This window comes from Ochlerotatus camptorhynchus, unplaced genomic scaffold, assembly GCF_037179485.1.
Source record: "Ochlerotatus camptorhynchus isolate MF236.1 unplaced genomic scaffold, CSIRO-AGI_Acam_v1.1 ptg000652l, whole genome shotgun sequence".
In the NCBI taxonomy this organism is placed as follows: Eukaryota; Metazoa; Arthropoda; class Insecta; order Diptera; family Culicidae; genus Ochlerotatus; species Ochlerotatus camptorhynchus.
This window is the reverse complement of record NW_027041131.1, coordinates 18,128-44,796: the sequence shown is the minus strand read 5'-3', so window position 1 is coordinate 44,796 and position 26,669 is coordinate 18,128. Positions and strand designations below refer to the sequence as shown.

General features: G+C 41.2%; 1 protein-coding gene across 7 annotated transcripts in view; it reads left to right on the top strand.

Annotated features, from left to right (window-relative positions):
• Smr (Smrter) overlaps window positions 1–23,330 on the top strand; it is a 137,890-nt gene extending 114,560 nt beyond the window's left edge. For 3 of the 7 annotated variants that reach the window (XM_065237857.1, XM_065237858.1, XM_065237859.1), the window contains exons 10-15: window positions 13,132–16,054; window positions 16,116–16,303; window positions 16,366–16,757; window positions 16,814–17,169; window positions 17,223–17,391; window positions 20,552–23,330. In XM_065237857.1, coding sequence (XP_065093929.1) covers window positions 13,132–16,054; window positions 16,116–16,303; window positions 16,366–16,757; window positions 16,814–17,169; window positions 17,223–17,391; window positions 20,552–21,700 — 5,177 coding nt within the window. In that variant the 3' untranslated portion in view covers window positions 21,701–23,330. The remainder of the gene's footprint in view (window positions 1–13,131; window positions 16,055–16,115; window positions 16,304–16,365; window positions 16,758–16,813; window positions 17,170–17,222; window positions 17,392–20,551) is intronic. The other 4 variants (XM_065237864.1, XM_065237863.1, XM_065237861.1 and 1 more) reach the window with 4 other exon arrangements.
• Window positions 23,331–26,669: the final 3,339 nt, after the last annotated feature.

Here is a 26,669-nt window from a genome sequence, read left to right as displayed (position 1 = left end):
AACAATTTACTTCCACAATTTCAAAAACTGATTGAATTGCAAATTCAAGTTAAATTCGTTGTATCGGAATTATAGCAATTGTTAGTTCCTTTACAGATTCATTATACATATTATTGTAAGAATGTTTTGATTAGAGTATGCGTTTTAGCCGGCATTGGGCATTTAATGTGTTTTGTTCAAATCCAGGAAACCATTTTCCTCCGCTTCTAATGCATACGTGGCTCTATATTCTACTATTTGAACATTAAAGTCAACATGTTAACAAAAACTCATTCACCTTAAGTCGGATACATAGCGGCGTATTCGCACCTGTTCGTCAACTTGCATTATCTTGAACAGAATGGAACGCTAACCAAACATTTGCCGCTACCGTATACCGTTGCAGCACGGGGAAATAAACCAAAATCCGTGGAGAAATTCACAGATTCATTTAATGGTTTGCAAACATAAGCTCTGAAAAATATGGGGAATTTGAGTGAAACCAGAAGCTGCTGACGAAAGCAGTAAAAGAGTCTCTCAAGATATGCAAGTTTAAATATTTGATGATTGTTCAGGTTTCCACTTCTTCTACGTTCCGTTTATTCCCTAAAGACCCTTACCTTCAATTGACTGTGGGAGCAAACGAAGTGTGTATCTTTCTGCGGTGACACAATCCTATTCCGCAGATCTTTCGTTTTTTGTTCCTTTATACATCCTGGGTGCTAACCAAAATGATAGAACGTATTTGTTAGCGTTCAACGGTCGTTAAAATCAGTTTTCAAAAAATGTAACGCTAAAGTTGACATGTGTTGATTGTTCGTGCCTGAATTAGCTCTTTTTCGCTGAATCGCTGAAAAAAAATGTGAATCATGCATGTCTTCCCAGTCACGTGATCAGCGGGACATCGAATATTCAACCCCTTTCCGTACATATTCATATCGTAAACCATCATCATTGTCGGTTGGTGTGTTCCAGATTTATTGCGCTGAGTAATTAATATTTACTTTTAATTAAAATTCAATTTTTATTTATCAAATGAAAAAGCTCACCACGCTTGATACGTTTTTTTTTGTCGACCTGTTATGCACTATAAATGTGTGTATTATCCTTTTTCGCCCTTTTTCCCAGACATACTTTTTGTTTGCATGCACCAACTGCTGGCAGTGTAAATAAAACCAGTTAAAAAGATGGATATACGGCACCGTGTATGGCGTGCGAGACTGGCAAGGACAACCGAAAATAAACCGCTTCCAATCTGTCCTGATGGCTAATTTCGTTTAATGAGGATTCTGTTCAACCCTTTCCGATGCGAAGGTGGGGAATCGTCAGAAAACTGGCTGACACTTGCGATGAAATTCTGTTTATACAGATAAATCAATGTCCAGTCTCGTGTGTACGGAGCAATCCACAAATTGAATCATAAAATATCACACTGCAAACAAATCAAAGTGCCACCTGTCACTGGTTAGGACAAATTGATTAACACGTACCCATATACTCCATCCACCCAACGTTCCGTGGAGCAATGTTCTCATTCTCCGAACCCAGCTAGTTAACCAAAGTGTGTCCTCATCCTTTTCCGACTGAAGTCGTGTACTGAATGAGAAAATTATGAATATTTAACGGAAAATTGACTTTCGCATGAAACAAAGTTCATATGTTCCCGGTACGCGAAACATCTGGCAGTGGATGCAAATTTCGGCATCTTTCCATGTACCAATGTGTGCAGCACACATACGGTTCGGCCTCATTTCATCGCATTCTCTGAGGGCGCTCGATGATGACCAGAAAACATGATCTCTGGCTCAGGCTCCCCCCCTTTGACTCTATATTGTTCACCATTAAAATAATGTACAATTCAATCGTGCAAATCCATTTTAACCTTTTTTCGGATGTACATGGAAAATCTACAAATTAGTATAATTGCATTAAATTTTAATATAGTCAAATATCAGAGAAAAAATCCATTGAGTTTTTCTTGCGCTCTCGACGGCTGCCTGCGTTCACGCGGGACTTTGCAGCTTCATCAAGTTCGCTATCCACCAGCTAGCAGTTGTTGCACGGAGAAGAAGCCGAAGCCAATGAATGTATTGTGTTTGTATTTTATCTCCCGTTCCTCTTGTCAGGCTTGTCGTCTGAGTCCCTTGTGCATTACATCTCGCGACCAAACGAGCGATATTTTCATTTACTTTGGCTTTTTGCTCTTTCATTGGGAAACCTCTCTGGCTTGCTGTAATCCTTAGTTCCGACAGAAGCTGATTCTACTGATGCTTTGCAAAAACGGTTTCAATTGTCGGACGTTAAATATCCTCTGAGATTTGGATACGCTCGATTTCGTAGCTACCATCCAATTTATCTCTGCCGCATGGGACTGGCAATATAGAATGCTGGTCGGTAATGTAAGCGATTTGCCCACTGCCAAGTGGAAACGTTTTACATGATCCGACAGATCAAAAGGTAGTGTGCTTGATTGCAATTTGCTTTGATTGACTTATTTCATGTTCAAAATTCAAAGATTGTAGGTAGGGTAGAGCGCTACTTCGTCGTAATCGCCCATTTCCGTTCTATCGATCAGGAAAGATCAATAGTTTAAATGATTTCACCGTGCGCAAATCAATAATAGGTTTGTTCCGATGCGTTAATGCATTAGCTACAACAAAAATCCTATTAGAGCACATTGTATGAATATTTACGCTCATTGTTCTCAAAACAAAAGGAGCGATCCTAGCGAATCCCCTTTTTCTACGTTTATCCGTAGTAGGCGAAGAAAATCTAATAGCGTTTCAAAGCTTTCGGACTGAGTTGAAACTCGTAGAACGAATTTAGAATCAAGAAGCAGTATTAGATATTAAACAATATCTCAACCATTTGTGACTCTTTATCAAATCCATCCGTATGGAAAGGTGGATAAATGTAGCAGTCATTTTTGACAGAGATATTCCAGTTTTGGTTCAAACCCGTTCAAAAAAGAGAGTAAAGCGCAGGTTGTGCTTAGTAGGACGGAAATAAGATCAAAAACCCTATATGCTTAATGAAGCATTCGTTTGAAAAAAGCTGATTTTCTGTGATTAGCTCGCAAAATATTATGTATTTTTTGTGGATATTACATCTAAACAGCTGCTCATCTGGGTGACCCATAGCATTTATGTGTTTTGATCGATGAGTTATAACTTGCTCACCCCTAGGAAGGAAGGTTAGATTGTTAGAATCAATAGCTATATACAGTGCTGTTCGATATAATAGTAGCGGAGGTCGATTTTCATACAAAATGGTCAACTTTAACATGTTGTAACTTTGTTCTCTTATGACCAATTGTGCTGAAATCTTCGCTACAGAACTACAAATATGTTCAACTTTAAGATTATCAAATTTCACCTGCCGTAAAAAGGTACTAGTTTTAATTGTTCGATAAAAAAAGTAACAGAAGTTTTAAAAAATTGAATTTGAGCTCAATTTTTAGTTTTATTAAAATTCAATTTATTCATAATTCAAACATCCCCACCGATTAACAAATGTACATACTAGTTGAACGTGTTTAACATATTTTCAGTACAATTTCACGTAGTGTTTCATTTTCTGGCAAGCGCTTTATAAAATATATTTGGTATCAACAAAAAGTAAGAGGTTGTATCCATGACACTACCATAGATTTGACGTAGAATTACGTGCTCGTTATCAATATTCGGGGACTGTGTTTGGGAAACCACGTTTTCCCATCACGGAAACGCCTCGTTTTCTGATGACAAAATTACGCGTTTTCGTACGCAAAACTCACGGAATTTTTGGTTCATTCAATAGATAATGAAAAAGCGAAAATTTATCGGAGGAATTTCTTGTTAAAATTTTCTAATCGCAAGATATTCACGATTAATCATATAAATTCGAGATTTTTCTTTCTAGCATCCTGGAGAAAACCTTATCTCAATTCGAAGTGTTTCTGGTTAATTGACAAGGTCATGTGGTACGCGGTCATTGCGAGAATTTATATGTACCACTTCAATACTGTTATGCATTTGACCACAAACGTTTGGCAGCTGGGTACATATGTGACTGGCAGCGTGTGAACGTTCAAAATTATTGTTGTTTAAGAGTTAATTTTCCTAAACAACAATAATTTATGGTGGTCCTGAAAATAACCGTTTTGTCGTGATGGTTGAGTAATTATGAGCTATTAGGGTGTTCAACATGAATGAGGTTAGCGAGCTGAATGTTATTTGGAACGAGTTTGACGCACTTGGCATAGAAGGCCCACAGCGGCTCATGACCAGCAACTGAATCCGATCAGTAGCGGTGCGGCTTCTTCCTTCTTCTTCAGTGAATCGAGGGCTCTTGAGGACAGCCTTGATAGGTAGCTGCTTGCGGGGAGCCTTTCGTTGTGTACTGGAGAAAAATGTACAACGCCACGCGTCGAAAGCACTTCTGCTGCTGCTGTTGATGATGATGACGACCGGACACCACCACTCACCACACTCGATGATTCTTTCTTTCCTTTATTTAACGTCGGTCTCTGTTCCGCAATCTAGTGCCAATCACCGACGGACATCGATTGCCATCCATTGACGGCAACCGAATGTGCAGGAAGGCAGCTTCCACACCTGCGTAGGATATCGCACCCATTCACAACAACACACATGGGCCGGGACCAACGGCTTTACTTCCCTTCCGAAGGAAGACGTGACCAGAGATTTTTATGCCTCAGAAAAATCCCACCGACCTCGGCTGGGGATTGAACCCAGACCCATTGGGGTGAGAAAGCAGTCACGCTTACCACTACACCACCGGTGCCGGCTACACTCGATGATTGAATAAACACCGTTCGGCGAGACCGGATGGAATTTGCTTTTCAAATCTGTGTTAGGGAAAGCGCTTTTCGCAGGTAATAGATGGTAATTTTAATTATCATAGTAACAGTTACTCATTCGTGTATTTTTCCATAATGACCTTTTGAGAATTGATAAAGTGTTAGTTTTAACATCTTCATAGATAAATTTCCTATCGATTGGCGTATTAAGAATTAAAATCCATTACCTCTGGATCAAAATCAGACCACTTTCATGCCGCGACCGACTTTGGTTTTTGAAATTGCACTCCCAATGTTGCCTTAAAAATACATGGTATGTTAGATTTAAACTTATGGAACTGACATCAGATTGATGACCTTGACAAATGTCCAGGAAATACTCTTTAACAAATTTATGGTGGTTCTGAAAAGGACCGGTTTGTCGTGATGGTTGAGTAATGCTGAGTTAGCCCCGTAACGTGGGTAGTTCACCTTTTCGTGGTACGTTACGGGATGTAAGATCAAACACCAATTCCATGTCCTGACTACTTTAATTTAGGGGAACAGGATGTTTCAGTAATCAAAGGAACACGTATTAGTCTACTTTTTATGTCTTGTTGATAGTGACAATACTCAGCTTTGTAAAACGAGGATGATCTTGAAACAAGGAAAAAATGAGTTAGTTAGTCTTCATCTATGTGATTCCTAATCTTCTATTCGTTGTTCTCTAGTTTGTAGCGGTTAGGACTAGGGGTCTAATGCATGGTACTCATCGGAGTCATTGCATATTTTTGTTACTAAGGAATCCAATTTTGACTGACAAAGGGGTTTGGGGAGATATTTCGGTTTACGCTAATGCGGGAATGAAATACGACACGCGCGTACGGTTCAACTGGTGGTTGATTTATTACTGTCCATATGTACAATATATACAATAGTGTCCCAGAGGTTTCACAATAGAGTGGTGTTGGTGATTGTGTTTTGAGGTTCGATCGAGTGATCGGTCACAGTATGAGGGTTCCGAGATCGGGTGTTAGTGAATCGAGAGAGTGGGTTACCTGAGTGGTGATGATGATATTTAGGGTACCATAGGTTGCCACAGGGGCGTGTCTTTGAAGGGTGCGGGACCTTTCAATTAGGATCGATTCCTTGCGATGAAGGCAGCTGTATCAAAACCGAATACGTCCGGGAAATATAAGATTATCTTACAACAGGTCAGTATACAGAGTTTGTGATAAACCATCATATCTACAGATTCTGTAATGCAGTCGCCGGAAGACTTTTAAATGGGTTTCATAAGATTCAATTGAAATTAGTTAGTTTTTAGGATAAAGTTGAAGCTAGAAATTTTTTTATTCCGGAAAAAAATGCTTGTTAGCTACAGTCTGTTGTTAGTCAAATTAACCCAAAAAGATCCTCGAACTCGCTGCCTCCTGCATAGTCTACTTTATGGCCCAACATTTTACTCATTCGGCAAATCGAAAACAGTAGTCCTAACAAATAGTGCTGTGTACACTATTCGTCCCAATTTGTAGATTTTAAGTAAACAAAGTTAAATAGGATTGAATGTTACGTACGCTTATTGCGTTGTTTTATCAATGATCAATCCAATCAATCCGTCGAAAGATGTTTAATTTTATATAAAAAAATTGCGGCCTTCACCAATTTCCATCCTTCTTTCCATTTCATCGTTTCCCATCGATTGCTGGTTACAGAGAAGGTACCACTTAGGTAGTATGCTCCATGTTCACGTCGTTACGCCTGCAAGAACAACCAACCGTTCACTAGCAAGTACACTCTGGCCTGGTTGCTTACTTGCCGAGTGTGGCAAGAATTAAACAGCGTAAAAAGCAAACAGAGTTAATTTAGACTGAAATCAGAAACCAAATAGAAACCAACCAACCGGTAAAATTTACCAAGATGAGTCGTCGCATAGAGGACGCGGTGGTTAAGGACGTAGTCGGGTAGAGAGGGTGAATTGCAACTTTGTCAGGTTGTTCCACCGATATACGAAGCTATGTATGTTTGTGTGTGTTTGTTGTTCGAATGGAAGTCACCCCCGCGAGTGTGATTTGTTTAATCAAAAATGAAAATGTAACCAATCGGAAAGCTCAACTTATCTAGAGTTGGGAACGAAATGTAAATCAAATTATCGACACGCTGTCACATTCAATTAATAATAGTAATTTATTGACACTTGTTAAATGGGCTCCGCAGCCCCTTGTAGAAACAGTTCCTCAGCGCACAGACAGCGTGGTAAAGATGTTGCTAAAACCGCGTGTCTTCAGATTCCGCTCCTATAACGTACCTACCATACCAAAGATGAGAAAAAGGTGTAGGAAGCAGATCGCATCAAACGTCATCAGTTTGCGCGTGCTAATTAAATAGAATTAATTAAATGAGTACTTGCTGCTAAATTAAACTTCTGCGCCAGCATTCAAAATTCTGGTTAAATATCATAATTTGACTGGCTGTTTTGTTTGCCCTCGGGTTTTCCTCACTTTCGAATTGGCAGCCTCAGCACCCGCCGCCGTTGTTATCATCTCTAGCATATTGTTATATTCGTTTCGTGGGTATATAGTTTTCGAATCTGCTACTCAGTGCGGTAATGGATTGGAAGGAAAGTTTCTCTTTTTCTAGGGAAGCACTGTTTGCTACTTGTGGTCAGAAAGTTGTTGCTAATTGGAAAATTCATACAACTTTTAAACCGAACTGCTTGCAAAGCGATTTGAACTGTGGTTCGATTTTGGAATAATTTTTGTTATTGACCCTCCAGCCCTTAGTTAGCAAATGAGTTCTGCAAGTGATATTATTATTATTATTATTATTATTATTATTATTATTATTATTTTAGTGAAATCTCAGGAAAAATCTGTTTGTTTGCTACATTTTTGCTGTGGTTTACTAAATCCTTGCAAAATTAAATACCGAGATTCTTGGCTGTTCCGAAATTAACTATGCCGAGTATCTCCATAAAACTAAATTTGGAGTGTACACTCTTAATTTCTATTGCCGAGACTGACACCACCGACTATCTCAGCATTTTATTTTGCTGGGTCGCAGTGAAAATCATGTCGAGATTCAGCTAAGAAAGGAGAATTTTTTAGATTTTTGCCAAGCTAGATTGAGTGTGCAGTCTTTCTGACATTTCATTTTTATCATTGATGATAGGTTGAAAGGGGCTGTCCATAAACGGCAGGCAGCTTAGGGTGTTGCGATGATCTGCATACATGAATACTTTTTTTTTTTAAATTTGATAGGATAACTGTATACGTAGAGGAAGGAAAGGGGTGTCAAAAATGTTTCAAAATCTGTCTATTTGGTTTATGGTCAGCCAGAAATATAAAAAAGCTGAATTTATTTGTATAAGATGACCTTGACCCTTCTTACAACCACTGTGATTTTAAGCCGGGTTTCAACATAGCTTTCCTTGAGCACTGCCACAGTTAAATAATTGAGAGCTCTGCAAGCATAGTCCAGAAAAGTCGAGAAAAATTCCTAGATTGGACCGGAAATCGAACCCAGCCACCACCATCATGATCTTGCATCATAGCTGCGGCTTTACAAAGGGGGAGGTCTGGGCATTCAATATGACTGCCAATTATTTACATTGTTTATAGATTTTCAGGTGATTGAATGATGATGGATTTTTATTCGGAACATATCCAGGTGTGGCCAATATGGTCCTGTGTACTCACGACGATTCATATTTTTTGTTATTCGTGATTTTATTCGCCCATGAGTTTTGACTTGCAAAATTCAACAACGCAAAAATCACCGAAGAGTTTTCAGGTTTAAAAATTCATTGCCCGATATTTTTGTGTTATTCACTGTTCTTACTGTTGTTTTTGCATCAGTGGATGGAAAACTAACACAACATGCATGACGCATGAGCATGCTATTAATTGAAGTTTGAGGGGATTCGAATTCTCACATGACCATAATTTAAAGAGCCCCTTTCTCATTCGAAGTGGAGTATGGAAGCAAAATGGTCCCGAACAGATTTAAGGTCGATATCGACGCAATGTCGTGTTGTTGTCGGGTAAATTTTGGGTTTATGTCGGGTCAATGTCGGGTCAACATCGGGTTGGGGTTTGGTAGAAGTCAGGTTGGTGTCGGGTTGGCTTAGATTTTTCGCTGGAATGTCGACCAGAGCTCCGTTTATGTGTAGGTTACACTAAATTGAATGACATCAAGCGTTTCTCAAATGAGAATGACCCATGCCTTCGTCAAATGGCTAAGTAACTGATATCACCCATTCGAGGGAGGTCCCCTTTGATATCGGACAGCTGCTTTTCTCATTTTCATCAAAAATGTACAATTGATTTTGAGGATTTACAGCACTGCCCATAAGTATTGAGATATATATCGCTGAACCTGCTGAACACGACTGTCCAATCTTCTGTATACAAGAAAATTAACTCTGGACGGATGTTTGGTTTCCCACTTTCCCACAAATCAGAATCTGTAACATTGTATGTATAAACGATCGAAATGATATTTTTTTTCTCCAATCAATTACAAGAGAATCAATATCAATTCTTTTATAATAGGTACTCAGATGCCCTATAAGATCACCATCAAGGAAGTGCTTTGTCCGTTGGACCCTTAATGCACTCCTTTCAGCTCCAAAATTTGATAAATTGGTGCAACGGAAGCAGATAAAGTAAAGTATCTAGTGCTCGGTGCGCTGCCCATTGCACCAGTTATAGAGAGAGTGATCCTCAGCTTCTTCTGAGCTGATTTTTCTTTAGTTTTCGGCCGTCAAACCAAAGGTGCATGGTTATTATGGGTCTACTATCGTCAAATAAATCCAGTAGATGGTCCCCATTTTCTACCAAACTTTTTTTTTACTTATCCAAAGAGCATTTGTTGCCTTATTAACTACCTGCTCTTGATGTGAGTTTCAAATGAGTTTGCTGTCAAGAGTTACTCCCAGATACTTGACTGTGCTTGAAAGATCTAAAGGCGTTCCTTTCAATTTTATGTTATTTATAGAAAATGTTAAAGCTTAAGCGCAGGTGAAGAAATCGGTCCAAAGAATCCTGAATTTTTTTTCTAATCTAAAGCAGACACCACACGGCCAAAAAATACACAAAAGTATTGACATTCATATTGATGCAAATATTGACGACAAAAATGTTGATTCACTTATCGTCAAAAAAAAAGTTGATTTCGCGATTCAATACTTCCCCTCATTTTCCCTCTTTGGCTACAGCAGCAGTTTTCATTTGTTTCGGAATAGTCCATCGGAAAGAAAAGGGCTTACAAATTTAATGAGCAGTAACCCTGTATTGAGACAAACCAAATTTATTGTTGAAAATATTGATGCAACTATTGACAACACTTCTGCCGTGTGGGCACTTAAAGATAATTCTCGACCAAACCAACAGAAACTTTCCCCTACACGATTATGCTGTTGGTTTGCATTGGCGGCCTACGCTTTGCGAGGAAAGGGCTAACGAGTTTTGTTGGTCGAGAATTGATCTTGAGATAAAGAATGTCATTTCCAAGCTACCAACATGAAACATATAGTTCTGTAATTAATTTCATGGGTAATGCAACGTCGCAAATGTTGAGTTTGTCGAGTCGAGCTTAGAGCATCTCCATGTCCATTGTTTAGTGACCGCTCGTCTAGTCTAGGACGTTAGTTTCAAATAGATCCAACAAGGCACATGTCATACAAAAAGCAATTGTTTGTACCCATACCATATCAAAGTAGGTATTCGAAACGCTTAGCCAAAGCGAAATGGCTCACGCATTTCAATTTAGCTAATTTGATAGAGTATTTTTTTTTTTGAACGATGAGCAAAAACTGCACCGGAAAGCAATCGTTCGATAGGCCTTGATTCCAAATGTTCACAGAAACGATGCGATGGGCTCGTGAATATTTACCAAGTTGGTACAATACAGGAAGTGGCAACTCACCGGCTGGCCCACTTCAATTGTGCAATCAACAATGTGGTTCCTATTCCTAACGTCGCCGTTCCGCTCGTCGCAATAATCCAAATTGAAGAGCAGATGAAACTGATTTGGAACCGAAAATTGTATTATCATCAATATAGATGCACGATAAACGGGATGTTTACTGGTTCGACATGATGCAGTCAGTGTTGCATAGTAAATGCATTCTGCATGCCAGAATCGCGAATCGAAGCAATTGTACGTTATTTCTGTTTGCATTGATATGACCAAACCGCACAGATGATGATGATGATGATGATGATAATTCAATAAACATCGAAATTAGCGTTCATTATTTACTTCAATTTGATTGCGGCTGCATCGACAGAATCGAATCCTTTTTCAGAATAGTTTTGCCTAAATCCAAACTTCCGGCGGCGGTTTGTGAAAAATGTTGACCCCTTCCCCTAGATAGTAGAGCATTAGAAAAATAGTTATCGTTATTTTTAAACAGATATGCAAATTATAGCAAATAGTCAATAATTTTAATTTTAACAGTCAGCGTAGATCTTGGACACACCCCTATCGTATTTGCATTTTCTAAACCAGCACATGTTCCGGTTACTTCCACCGTTGTAGAGAAATATTAATTTATTATTTAAATATAATTACAATAATTTCAATGGGTTATCAAACAATAAATAATTGATGAAAATTGCCTCCCGTATACAAGCCGGCACCCTGGATGGTGGCGCGGCAAGCGAATGGGAATGCGTGACAATCAAGCCACCAGCAATTACGGTATGGTAGGCAGATATCGTTTCCACATAATTACTGGTACTTGTATGAATGCAATAAAACAAGGATAAAATGATAAGCTCGACAGGATGTTCATTTGCATAAAAGTAGTTGTTTTATAATTAAATTGAAGAACCCGTCTAGTATAACCTATTCTTACTATTACTCATTGGTAGTAAAATAAACGTTCGCTAAACGAAGGTGAAAATCCGATTGTTTGCAACGAAATCGTACTTATTTTTGGAGTTTTATTTGCCGAGATATGCACAACCGAACTTCCACCGAATACATTTTACTGATACCTCAACAAAAGTGGCTTGTAGTTGCTGACAAACGTTAGTTTGGATCTCTGTAAAACTCGTTGTCGAGCTTTGCAGGTTGTGCAAATCTCGACAACCAATTACTAAGATAGGGAGTATGGGTGTAGATTTTTTAAATTTATCTATTGACAATTTTGATCAATTTAAGATGTGAATGCTTTATGTGCCATTTATATATTTGCCATTATTCGATTTACATAAATCAAGCTTCTTAAGTTAATGCATTATTTTTTATATCATGGTCGTAAGTTTTATTCAATTTTTGAGCTTAAATTAATGAAATGAAAGTCGCAACGGATTTCATAGAGTGATAACATGTAATCTGCAAGCTTCTCTCAAAATTGCGAAGACTCTGGATGTTTATTCCGTAAAAATCGAAGCAACGTACAGGATTGCTGAGGAGAAGACACTCTCTATTAAGTTCAAAACGGAAAAATCAATGCTGTATGATTTACTGCATAACCCTGAGCAATTAGTTTTCCGTTATGCTGATGGAAAGACAATTAAGGTACGCATATCATCTACGGGGCATCAGTTAGCCTAGTCAGTAATGGCACGGAAGGCGAAGGCGAAGGCGAAGTTCAAATCAAATCAGTTATTGATTATTGCATCGCCCTTTTGCCACATCGCCTTGTCGTAGCTCCTCACGTGGTTGTGTTCTAATTCGTACCGCTCACTAACGAAAGTGTGCAAACAAATTAGCAGCCAAAAAGATAAATACTTACATACATTTCGATAGAGTACATTCTAAGTCCCCTATGTAGGTAGGTACGTTCGATGGGTCGATTCATTCGTTGTCCAGAAGATGACCACACATTTAATAGTGACATATACACATTTAATACCACCGTCCTGCCGCCGGGTGCAGCTTCATTCGAAGTCACCACTGTTGAACTTTGAATATTTTATTTGCTCCGGAACAAGGGCCACGGCCTTTAACACTAGGTAGGTAACTTTCAGACTGTCGGTGTCAAAGGCAGAATGTGAGTGTTTAAAAACAACACAGTAGGAGCATGAGTAGGAGGGAGGAATGCAGATGACTAGTTTTTGATTACCACAAAGAAGTACCTTCCTAAATGGGAAACTAATTTCTCTTGTTATCACCACAGTTGCTTCTCATTAAGTGAATGAATTTCAAGATTAGGATTTAAAAATAACATCAAAGGCCGATGTCATTAATTCGTTGCTAATATTTAATGCACCTAAAAGTAATTTATAAAGCCGAATGAACATATCCCAAAACCGATCCGAGTGTGAGCAATTATTATAGTTAATTTACCAATTTACCTACCCTACCTACGTATCAACATGAATTAATAATCGCTCTTTTTATCTCTACTTTCTTTGCAGACAAGGGTAGCGCATTGCACTCTTGTTTCGTGTGCAAGGCCGAGATGTGCCCTCGTACTCGCCCGCTGGAACGTGGTCGGGGTGCGCAGTACGGCATACCGGAAGAAGCGATACCGCCGGGAGCACGTGTTTGCAATACGTGCCAATGCAAGTCAGTGAAATCTAGGTACGACTCGCAGTATTATTCTCCTTCCGCTCTAGCACAGGGTTTAATATTGAACGATCAATCCGTCCATTCTAGATATACGCATTGTCCCCTGCCGACCTGTCCCAATCCGAAAGATAGAGTGAAACGTTTCCGAAATCTTCCACCGCGTCTCTTTGAACTCTCACCGGAGATCCGCGATCCAATCGTTCAAGAGCTACAAATTCCACCTAACGTGACAAAATGTTGTTCCGCTTGTTTGACTCGTATTCGTCGCAAGATGGGGCCACATTTAAATCTTACCGACGAGGAAGTTGCACGAATGAAAAAGCTGTTGCAAGATGTTGGTCCCAAATGGAACCAACTGGCAGAAACCATGAACAAAACTCCCGTTGCGTTGAAAAGCTTTTACATTCATTACAAGAAAAAATACAGCTTTGATCTAGCTGTGACTGAGTACTACAAACTGCATCCTGGCGAAGATCGTCGCCCGGTAATGACCGATGGCGATGAATCAGATATGAGTGCTTCCTCTTCAGATGAACGGGACGCAAGCAGCGACACGACTGCTTCCGCTGAGAGTCCTAACAACTCCGTTCCACTGAATGTCACGAAAGAGGAAATCATCGCAGTTCCTGAAACATTGGCCCCACCACCTCTTACCAAAAGTTTCGAAGACGATCGGTTGTTGCCACCTGGTCAGCCGCCTAGGAAACAGAAGCTCACCGAAGAGTATGACAGTTCGGCTACTGAGACGGCAGACGAGGAAAACGAAACCTCACCTGCAAACCGACAGAGTCCTAAAGTACTTTATCCTCCGCTAGGTGGAGTAAATCCCGTTATGTCTGTGCACCACTCTTCTATGCAGAACGGACCTCGCGGCAATGATGTTGGCTCACCTCTGAATGTTCGGGATGTGATGCTGAATGTGATAGAAAGATCTGTAATGTCCAACAATTCAGCGAAACCACCACCGATGAAATCTATCGGTGAGTTATCTTTTACACCTCGAGATTACAGGGATTTGTCGAAGGTGCCACCCAATCGACCTTCTTCGGGAGAAATGGCAACTCTTTCAGTGGTGAATTCTCTTCCTCACGGTCAACCGAAGATCATATCTCATCATCCCCATCCGATGAGTTCTCAAATACAGGCAACCATTACGCCTGTTCCACAGCAGCAGCAGCAGCAACAACAGCAACAACAGCAACAGCAACAACAACAGCAACAGCAACAGCAACAACAACAACAACAACAACAACAGCACCAACAACAACAACAACAACAACAGCACCAACAACAACAACAACAACAGCAGCACCAACAACAACAACAACAACAACAACAGCACCAACAGCACCAACAGCACCAACAACAACAACAACAACAACAACAACAACAACAACAACAACAACATCAACAGCAACAACAGCAACAACAACAACAACAACAACAACAACAACAACAACAACAACAACAACAACAACAACAACAACAACAACAACAACAACAACAACAACAACAGCAGCAGCAGCAACCTCCGCAATTGCTAGCACAGACTCAGCAGATTCCACCTTCGCTGCAGCAACAGCAGCAACAAGCGTCACAATCACAGGCTCAATCTGTCCAGCTATTGCAGCAGCCTTCGCAGCAGCCAGTCAGCTCTAGTGCCCACGAAAAAGATGTCCCGGTGGTCTTTGTAAGAGATGAACCGGTAACACTCGATCTCAGCATTAAAAAGCCTCAGCGGGACAATTTCCCTCCACCTGCGCACAACAGTAAAATGCCCAGTGTACCTTCTCAGTCAGTTCCACTTCCTCCGCACTCTTCGAGTGGCGGAAGCACAATAACGTTGTATCGTACGGACAACTTTCCACCGCCGAGCCATCAGCAGCAACTACAGAACATTCCAGTGCATGGGCCGCCCTATGGGATGAGCTACCACGGCGAGACAATGGGACGCCCATCTAAGTCACCCTCTGGTTATATTACGACCGTACCTGGAGGACCACCGATGTCTTGGAATCAAGGCCCAGGAGGTCCGCCAAATGCTGGTTCTTCTATGGTTGGACGAGGACAGATGTCACAGCAAACTATCTCGTTAACTCCACCTCCGACGAAGAAACAAAATGCTCCCAAATTAAGTCCTAAGATGCCGCATCAAGTGCAATCGGTCATGCAGCAGCCACCGTCGCAATCCATCGGACCAAAGGGATCGATCACTCATGGTACACCAGTAAATGCCGCTGGCCAACAAATTATACTTCAAGGTCAAACCACGCTCAGTCCTCGCTATGACAATATGCTTCGACAGACGCCACCCTCATCGAACGACAAACATGGATCCATCACCCAAGGAACACCGGTTCACGTAACCACTCACACGTTACCGGATAAACGTGCAGCCTACGAGTACAAATCATACAACAATCGTCAGAGCCCAGCACAAGTGTCTCAACCGCCACCTCAAGGAAGTCCTCAGGCACCCCAATTTCAGTGTGGTAGGAATGCTCCTACATTTACCCTAGAACCGCAACAGCTGAGCTCACGACAAATCATCATGAATGACTACATTACATCGCAGCAAATGCATGGTCAGTCGCAAGGACGCAACTCGGTGGGATCTGGTGGACGACCGGAAAAAGAATCTCCATCGCCACGAAGCGTTCCCAACATGGCCAATTCATCAGCTGCTTTACTGTATGCTGTTGCCGAACGGGAACGAAATACCAGGCCAGAATATCTGAGCCGAGCGTCACCTGCCGATCACGTTAACAGGTAAGATTGGAAAATAGAGTCCATTTGTGGAACATTCGATTCGATCACCATTAATGTTAAGGGTTTCTCCTGTTTTCAGTACTCCTAGTCCGCACAGGACCCCCCCTCCACCGCAAAGGCAAGGGGTAATCCAGAGACACAACACTGTAGGAGGTAGTGGAAACGCCAGTGGTGGTGCTGGATCTAAACCGCCAAGTCCAGCTCCCAATCGATTGCATCTCGTCCCGCCGCCACATCATTATATGCAAGGTATGTTACGCTTTATCCTCTTAACAAACACGATCAATAATTTAAATCTCATCCTTCAATAGGACATGATGCATTCACTTCATTGGTTGATCTAGCCGTGCAGCAGCAGCCAATGACGGTACCGCACAAGGACGATAAGCGACCATCGATCGTTGAGCAGCAGCAGGCTCCGCAGCCACCGCCACCGACGCATCATGACATCCGCTATCACCCGGCAACAATGATTCAGATCCATCACCAACAGCAGCAGCAGCAGCAGCAGCAACAGCAACAGCAACAACAACATCAAGCTGCAGCTGCAGCGGCAGCAGTTGCGGCAGCTCAACAGCAACAACATCAACATCAAGCAGCTGCTGCCGCCGCTGCTCAACAACAGCACGCAGTTGCAGTTGCAGCGCAACAACATCACGCTGCAGCGGTGCAGCAGCAACAGCAACTTCAGAGGCATCAACAGGTAATATTCACGTCACAAAGTTCCGTCAAATAGTGCTGATTTTTCAAATCTTGTAGCTTGACATGCAACGCCGTCAGCAACCCCAGATGCATCCTTCGATGCAGCATCCATCGGTTGTAGCCTATCGGGAACAACATATGGAAATTGTCAACTATCGGGAACGGCTCGAACGCGAACGTATGCAAGCCGAACAACGGGAACGCTCGATCATGGCCGAAAGGGAACGAGAGAGACAAATGGAACGTGAACGAGAAAGGGAACGGGAGAGGGAACGTGAGCGCGAGCGAGAGCGGGAACAGCGCGAACAACGTGATAGACAACAGCGCGAGCGAGACCGGGAGCGTTTAGCTCACCAAGAAGAGGAGGAACGTAGAAGGAAGCACTACGATCTTATTAATGAAAGAATGGAAAGGTGAGTTTAAGTGTAGAACTGAAAAGAGTAAGTAGCTTTGTAACATTTCTTAGTTTGCAATTTCGTTACAGGCCAATGGAGCCAGGAATGGGAATGCGACCATCTTCGGACGGCTCGTTGACCGCGGCCAATCTGATAGATGCGATAATTACCCATCAGATTAATCAGACGGCGTCGGAACCACCGCTGCCGCCCAACCGTGATCTGCACCGTCCTTCTTATGTGAGTATTTTTATATAAGCTGAGATAAATATAGGCTCAACATGATCACTGCAACCAACATTTACATATTTATGCTACATTAGCCCCGAATTTACATTCCCGAATGCCGATTACGAAAAGCCTTCTTTTGACTGCTGCTCGTTAGTTCAGTTCGAGGTCATTAAAATCTGGGTATTGGCGCTCAGGGTCCGGAAGAGCTGTTAATTTTCATATAATTCGATTGAAGATGAACCAGTACTACCATTAAATCAATTCTGTGCAACGAATGCCCATCATTTGAAGAGTCACTTTCTCAAATGAACCTCATCGTCACTGTCAATTAAGTCAATCACTATCACTATCTATACGGTAGTGGAGTATGGAAGAAACCCAGAAAAAAATGTCCCGAACAGAATTTAAATTTGTTGTTGAAAAAATTAAAAATTAAATTTCAAATTTTCTTGCAAATAGTTCAATTTATGATGGTCAATCGTGTGGGGCAAAAAGAAAGAAAACTACACCGACAACGGGATGAATCATGTATAGAACCTCTGTTTCTACCGTTGCCAATGCAAAACATAGTTTTATTAAGCCATTTTGCCACACGTGTCCCATAACGTGGGTAGATCTACTTTTCGGTACGGGATGTAAGATCTACCTATCCTAGTCCTGACTACTTCAGGAACAGGCAAAAGGATTTTTCAGTAATCAAAGGAACACATCTTAGCCATTGTTACTTTTTATGTCTTGTTAATAGTGATAAGTCCTCGGGTTGCATAAACCGAGTATGATCTTGGAACAAGGAAAAAATATAGATAGCAAAACATTTAAGTTTATTGACAAACCCCGCGTATTAGGTGCTGAGCGGAATTAGGGCAAGTCACGGTACCATATTTGTATTTGAAAATGGACTATCGTCTTGATGTCTTCAACGCACTTTTTCCTTATGAACCAAGGAATAAGTGCGCCAACATGATTTAACGTAAAAACGCACATTTATAAGCGTTTCCGCACTTAAAATGTGTTTAATGCGCAATATTTAATAAACATTAAATTTTCAACTTATGGTGCTTGTTTTCGGAGATTGTGACCAGGTATGTATTACTTAGAGCAAACTCCGCTACGTCATTTATGGATGGTTCCTAAAAGTACTTGTCATTCGGATACTTGAATACAAGTATCTGCTGTTTCTGAGCTTTGATTTTTGTTGCTTTTTATTCTTCTTTGGGGCCTCAGTGATCGCTCCGTGCATATTCAAGAGAGTGCCCACATTTATTCTATTTCCTCAGGCCATAACACGCACGTACTAATTGCTAGCTTCTTCGTCCTATTATTTTCCTTGCTGTTGCGTGCCTTCCGCTTGGGCAGACATTCATTTGGTGGGCTTCGATCTACAATAAGAAACATTCGGAAATAAAAGTTACTTGGAATTTCCTTCTACATTTCCATATAAACACCTCATACACCTGTGTGCATGTTCCTCAGGTCCGCAGGAAATTTTTCAATGATTACACGTTTATTTGTCCGTATTTTCCCAGCACCAAAGCTAGATCGCGATCATATCACCCGCAGGTATTGAACGATGCCTTCGTAAGCGACATGTGCATCTCCACTGCCATCAACTCTTCAAGTATCAAACCAAAATCACATTTTCACTATTTTTGTAATATCTTCAGTAACTTTCAACGGATTTCTGATGTTTGTATCTTGTTGGTTCCCCTTTCTTATGGTTCGATTAATCATATCACAAGGTGGTTGGTACGATTGTTAGTTCAATTGTAAGATTTTCCATTTGTGTCGAGTTGGTAAAAAACAAATACGGCTGAATAAGAAATACGTATCCCCGGAAGTTGTACCTAAGATGGGAGCTCCATATGAGATCTTAGATCAATCATCGACTATCTCCGCAATTCACAAATTGTTACAGAAACCAACAGAGAAAACCAACGATCTGATTTAGCGGCCACGACTTTTAGCTCACACAGGCAATCCCTTCTTAATTCGTGCACTTATTCGTTCTTGATCCCGCCGACTGACGCCATCTGGCTGTCTGTCACGATATTGGAAACATGCGAGTTCCTCCGCTGCTTAACCAGCTACTTTCAAGTTGGAAGAATTGTTAGTGTTCCCGAATAAAAAATTACCATACAAAAAGAATGTTACAATTCAATAAAATTAAACATTAACAATAGAAAAGGAGAGTTGTTAGTTACCGTAACAATAAGAAAATCAATTTTTTTTCGAAAAAATTTGATCTCATTACCATAAATTGTATTGCTTTTTTATTGTGCAACGTTTTGATTTCATGGAATCTGTTGTAAACCTATATTGTGGTGACTATTTGATTATTTGACCAATACAATAGAATTACAATAAGATTTATGGTCAACAATAGAATCTATTGTATTTTATTGATATTTTATTGTTCACGTTGATTGAGGAAACCCGCCGCAGAGGAGCGCCCGGTTTGGTCATCGAGCTTACTGTTGTGCATATCATCAAAGATACTTCTCTTTCTTCTTCGGTTGGCAGCCTGCAGTCGTGACTCTGCTCTGCGATTTCAAGAGTCAAGGTATAAGCTGTTGTGCTCGGGCTATCCTACTCCGGAAGATGGATGGCTGGATCGGTGGCAGTTTTGCCTGATCAAAAAAAATAGCACCACCGAAATCTAGATAACCGATCTGTGTGCTGAAAATAGCTGTGAATGTCTTAACATGGATGCAAAGAGCATTGTTCAGCTTTAAATAGGTTCATGTTCTAATACCCTTTGAGGGCAGCCTTGAAGGCGAAAATTGTTGGTTGTTGTTAACAGACGTTCAGCAAATATGACCAGACATTTAAAGTACCTCTGAACGGCATGAAAAAGCTGTTGTAATTTCCGTAATTGATCTCAAATTCAGGAGTTCTGCTCTTACTTTCTTTAATCAACGATGGAAGTGTTGTAACTTATAACAATTTTTAAAATTCTTTAAAAAAAAATAACTCGTGCTTTATATCTCTTTTTTTTTAACGGAATCAAGATTTATTTATTTGTTTGATTAAGAGTCACAAATTATTGAGACACTGCCTCTTGATTCCAAGTTCGTCCAACGAGTTTCAATGCCGTTCTAACGCATTGAAACGCTATTAGATTTTTTTCAGTCCTACGGATGTAAACTAATTCTAATCTTTATTATTTCAGTACCCATCCCGCGACCATCGCCCATCACCAATCAGTGAAAACAACGGGAAATCTCATTCACCCAACGTGATAAACATCGACGTCGACTCGGAACCTGTACGGACGAAAAACATCACGATTGGTGAATTGGCAGAGACCATCATTGCCAAAGACTACTCCCCGAACCCGAATCCGTTCCTGCAAATGCGTCCCTCGATGATACCTATGTCACTGGACCCGTCTATGGTGCCGTCGGAAGCGTGGAAATATCGTAGGATGCCACCGAGTAAGGAAGATCAATCACCCCACGGACAACCTCCGCCGTCTCCTTCGCAACAATCTGTGCAATTACAAGTGCAACAATCGCAGCAAGGACCACCTGGGCATCAATATGTGCAATCAGGAAACAAAGGTCCAGGACGATCTACGCCTGACGATCGCCACATTATTCGGATGGCACAATCTCCAGGACCTCGAAATAAGTTTCACGATTCCGTTTCGCCTGACACGCAGTTTTTTCATCCGGGTGCGCCCCTAAGTCGAGGGCCACGTGACTTTGCCTTGGATTGCTACGTCAAGAATCGAATTGTGGAAGCAATGCGAACAGAAGATGACAAACGTGCCGATGATGGAAGAGACCAGCAGTCGCCACGCAACCAGTCGCCTGCACAGCATGGAGGACATGGACCTCCTCCTCCTGCTCATCACAACAAAGATCACGATCGTAGCTCCACACCAGGAGATATGATGATTGATGAGGAAACTGGGCGCCCTGCCTCTGGAGGCAACAGTCATCGACCACCGTCATCTCAGCAAATGTCATCGCATTCGCAACCACAGGGAGGAATGCACAACTCCCTACATTCGTCACCCTACCTAGGAAATCAACCCGTTCCTCCGCCAGCGACCACTTTTGCTCCACCCACGTACTATCCATACAGTGCGTTGACTGTAACGGGTGGCCCAGTAGGCAATCTTGGTCCTCCAGGACCGCCCAATAAGACGACCCTGGTTGTACCAACGCTGGGTGGTGCTGGCGGTAGTAGCGGTATTCCACCACCCAATAGCGGTGGTGGTATGAACGATGACCGACAATCTTCATCCAATGCATCAATTGAACCGAAACCACTACTCTCGGCTCAATATGAAGCGCTCAGTGATGAAGATTAGATCAATCGTATTCATTTGTATCGTTGTAGAACGAAAATGATAGGACATCAACATCAACAAAACAAGTTGAATACACATTCAGTATGAATTCTATCTCATGCAAACTTGTAATTTATTATAAATATTAATTATAATACAGAAATTATGATAATAAAACTAAAGTATGAATGAATAATTATCTATGAAAAGGTAAGCATGTATTAAAAAATAATACATAAAATGCTAGAACACTTTAACACTGATAAAGGCAAAAACAGCTAGAGATATACAACGAGAATTATTAATAAACAACACAATCCAGAATGAAGAGAAGGATAGAAAAATTATCGATTACTCCATTAAACGCTAAATCTATCCTATAAAAAAAAAACATCTGCAGAATAATCTTATCCAGTCGAAATACAACTGACAGAGATACAGAGTTTAATGCGCTTAACCCTTCTAAGAAACGTCCCCGGCTAGCGAGAAGCACATACGATTAATGAGAATCTACTCACACACATACACACGCAATCACTTCACCCTCGCAGGGATCATCGATCGTCGGTCGTAGGTAACCGGTTGGATGTGGACAGTTCCCGGACCAAAGGGGTGCAAGGGAAAGAGAACTGAAGTGAATAGATTTGGTCTCATCGTTTACGATTGTTGACTGTGTGTAAAATAAATGAACCAAATGAAGTTCTTCGCAAAGTACTACTCGAGAATGTTTTAATGTGTTTATTGAACAAAAAGAAAAACAAAATGTAAAAGTCAGAAGCTAAATATGTCAAGATGGAAGCTTATCCACGAAAACAAAATGGAAGGGATTTACTGTACGAGCTTGTTTGAAAAGCTAGAGACAAACAAACAAATAAATAAATAAACAAATAAAAATAGTTCGTCTATGCCAACCAATCCGGGAGAATGCAAACCAACAAGTCAAACAATGCTAGGGCTGTTATGAGTTCTCATTGTTAGTTTTTCGTTTCGTTTTTCTTTTCTAAGTTCATAGCTTTCGTTCCAAACACATTTTTTCCTTTCTATCACGGAAAAATGTTTGAATTCCGGATATTAGCGAAGGTGAAAAGAGAGACAAAAAACAAAACTGTAAAGAAAATACTGTGTAGCATGTAACTTTTAGTATGGTTTAAGATCAGTGCAGAGCAGGCAAATAGAAGCAAGTGAAGCTAATGTTCCAATTAAGTCCAACTGCTGAGATTACCGCGCTGTACAATATAAATACAGAACTAAAAAAACGCATACTGCATCAAGACAAAAAAAAAGAAGTTTAAAAACGAGAGAAAACGAGGAAAAAAGTGGTATGTTATGTTCTCTATAAAGTATAAAAATGCATGTAATTATATTATCGTCAAGTTCATTATAGTTCTGAATTTTTAAGTTACAACTTAAAAAAGAGAAAAACTAACAATTCATTGATTGCTGAAAATATAAATTTAGTTAGGTAGACAGAAAGAAATTAGATCGTCTTAAGGCAGAGAGAATCAATGATTAATATTATGTAACATTTGTGTTAAGCCTCTTTTTAGTTTGTAATTATTTCCTTCTTTTTCTAAAAAAAAAGTATATATTAACACGATATGCAAAATCTAAGCATTAAGTGAATAAAATATAAAATAATTAAAATTAACAATTTGTTTTTAATATCAAAATGGAATTATAAATGATCTTCTTCTTCTTTTCCTTCATTTAACGTCCGTCTCTGTACCGTTGTTCAACACACCTGGGCCGGGACCAACGGCTTACTTCCCTTCCGAAGGAAGACGTGACCAGAGATTTTTATGCCTCAGAAAATTCCCACCGACCTCGCTGGGATTGAACCCAGAACCATTGGGGTGAGAAATCAGTCACGCTTACCACTACATCACCGGCGCCGGCTAATTAGAAATGATGACAATAGTCCAAATTTGTTTTTGATTCAGTTCCAACCTGGATTGTGTATCAAGATTGGGTCTGCTTGTTGACTGTCAAACGTCAGTGTGAACGTTTGTTTTTGTAATCTGGCTCGGGTTGAGGTTCGCACTGGCAATAAGCTCGTGTTCGCACGGGTTGGAGCTGGTTACGAATTTATTCTAATGCACATACGGATACGGTCTGGAAGTCTCTACCACATTTAGCAGCTTCTATGTCTCGGGCAAAAAATTTTTTTTTTTGCTGTCTGGAGTAAGGAGGTCATCGACTAGTGTTGGAAAGTTTATTTAAAAAAAAAGTTCTTTCGCTATTCTTCAGATAATCATTTTGCTGAAAAACTAGCTGTGAAAAAATCGCGAATGAAATGTGAATAATACTTTCCGAAGGAGGTGAGCGAAACAGGGCAGCAAGTGATTCCGACAAACACGACAAGACAATAAACGGTTTTGTACCCAAGTTATTAACGAAAATGAAAATCGATGAAGAGAATCGACCAATGTTACTTTGGACCTAATGCATTGTTCAGCTAGATTTAAGTTGCATATATGTAGGAGTAACCCGTGCGTTTTATTGATGGAAGTATACATTTAGGATGCAGTTAAAACACATTTATAAAGTTGTCACTTTCTGCAACTCGCGGTTTACGTTACGCATAACAGTAATTCAAACTTCAACGGCTGCTTAGGAGTTACCAATAAAAAAGTTCACGAATCATAGTTCGCGATCTATTTCATCACATACTTATCGGGAACGAAAAGTTATGTATGGAAGTAAAAACAAAAAATATCTTTTAGCATACGCTCTCCCTCGCTAGTGATTCAAACCAGGAGTAATAAAGAGTTTCCCAAGAGGGATTTCCTAACTTTGACAGTTCATTGCGGCCATATTGTTAAAGCTACACGTGTCTTATCAAATTACCATGGAGAGTTATAGCGTCCAACAGCACGTGCAAATGATAAAATTGTTTTATCAAAGTAAGTGTTCTTTGCGATCAACGTTCCGAGCGCTTCGCCCATTTTACGGTCGCAATAATCGTCCTACCGAGAGGACTATTCGCAATGTGGTGAACAAATTCGAGGAAACTGGTTCGGTGAACGCTCAACCACCATCAGTACGTGAACAGAACGCAAGGTCTGCCGAGAATATCACCACTCTGGATCAACAATAGAAAAGGGCCCATCAGCATTTGTAAACAAACCGTACCAAAGCCCATTCCTCATAAATCGAAGGCCGCTCACACAAACCAACACCATCATCGTGTAGGTAGAAGTTTCCCCTATCTGATGATGGAGTTGGTTTGCGTGGGTGGCCTTCGTTTCGTGAGTAAAGGGCTTTGGAACGGTTTGTTTACAAATGCTGATGGGCCCTTTTCTATTGTTGATCCAGCACTGTACGCAAAAGTGAGCAGGAGAACCCGCGGCAGTCGACTCCGCGCCGCGCACAAGAACTGGGCCTCTCGCAGGCTTCAACTTGGCGAATTCTGCGTCGAGAATTGGGTCTGCACCCATACAAGATCCAATTGACCCAGGAGCTCAAGCTTAACGGTCATAGACAGCGCCGTTTGTTCGCTGATTGGCTTTTGGAGCAGTTGGAAACAGACGCTGATTTTGCCCGAAAAATCTTCTTAAGCGACGAGGCCCATTTCTGGATGAACGGGTATGCGAACAAGCAGAATTGTCGAATTTGGGACAAGACCAATTAACACGAGGTCCATTAGGTGGCAAATGAATCTCCAGAAAGTCACTGTTTGGTGTGCATTTTGGCCGGAGGCGTCATCGGTCCGTACTTCTTCGAAAACGACGCTGGCGAGGCCATCACCATCAACGGAGAGCGCTACAGGTCGGTGATTATCGACTTCTTCTGGCCTAAAGTGGGCGATATGGATGTGAACGATATGGATGTGTACGATATGTCGTTCCAACAGGACGGTGCAACGTGCCACACAGCGCACGAAACCATCAATATTCTGCATGAGCGATTTTCGGAGATGGTTATTTCGCACGGAGGCGATGTCAACTGGCCACCAAGATCGTGTGATTTAACCCCTCTAAACTTGTCTTATGGGGTTATGTTAAGTTGCAGGTCTATGCCAATTAGCCGCAAACCACCGATGTCCTCAAAGCTAACATTACTCAAGTCGTCAACGATATTCCTCGCGATATTCAGCCCGATTTGTGCGCCAGAGTCATGGAAAATTGGACCTAACGGATGCACGCCACCAAGCGAAGCCGAGGCGGCCTGTTGGAGACAGCCAGTTGCATGCCGGTCTTGAAGCGAGCTTACATTGCCGTCAGCAACAAACTTTTAGAAATTTTAGCGACCATTTGGAGGCTAGCCAGGTCCAGTATCAGTCTGTCGGGAGCGATACGATTCGCCGTTGCAAGATGTCCACTCTTAGACCAGGGTCAAAACGTTTGAGTGTCGTTAAGAGGGTCTCAGAAGAGGAGGCGACCACCGAATCTCACTGCCCCGACTGCAATCGACCTGATAATGCGAACCAATACATAGTGCAATGTGACGTATGCCAGAGGTGGAACCATTTCTCCTGCGCCAAGGTGGACGACAGCATCAAAGATCGAAGCTTTAGTTGTATCCATTGTGAGGAAGATGGTGCACAAGCAATCTCGCCATGTCCATCACGAACAGGAAGTTCATCATCGATTCGCTTGGCGAATATTCAGCTGCAAATGCAGCAAATCGAAGAGGAGCAAAGGGCCCAGGAAAAGTTGATGAAGGAAGTACAGGAGTACGCCAAAGCATTGCGTGAGAAGGCGGTACAGCAGGAAATTGAGAGCAGAAGCAAAGCCATGCAAGAGAAGATTGAGCGGGAGTTAGATTTCATCAGAAGGAAGTATAATCTTCTGCAGAACGAGCTGAATGAAGGTGAGAATGGTAGCGTGAAAACTTATCGAAGCCAACGAAGTGCATCTAGCTCAGTCCATAAGTGGTTGAAAGCCCAGCGTGAGGCGCTCTTGACAAGTTCCGGGAACAAAAATTCCCCAACTTCCTCAAGGTCTCGAACCGGAGCCATCCCAAAAGGGACTACTGCAACGAAGCCAGT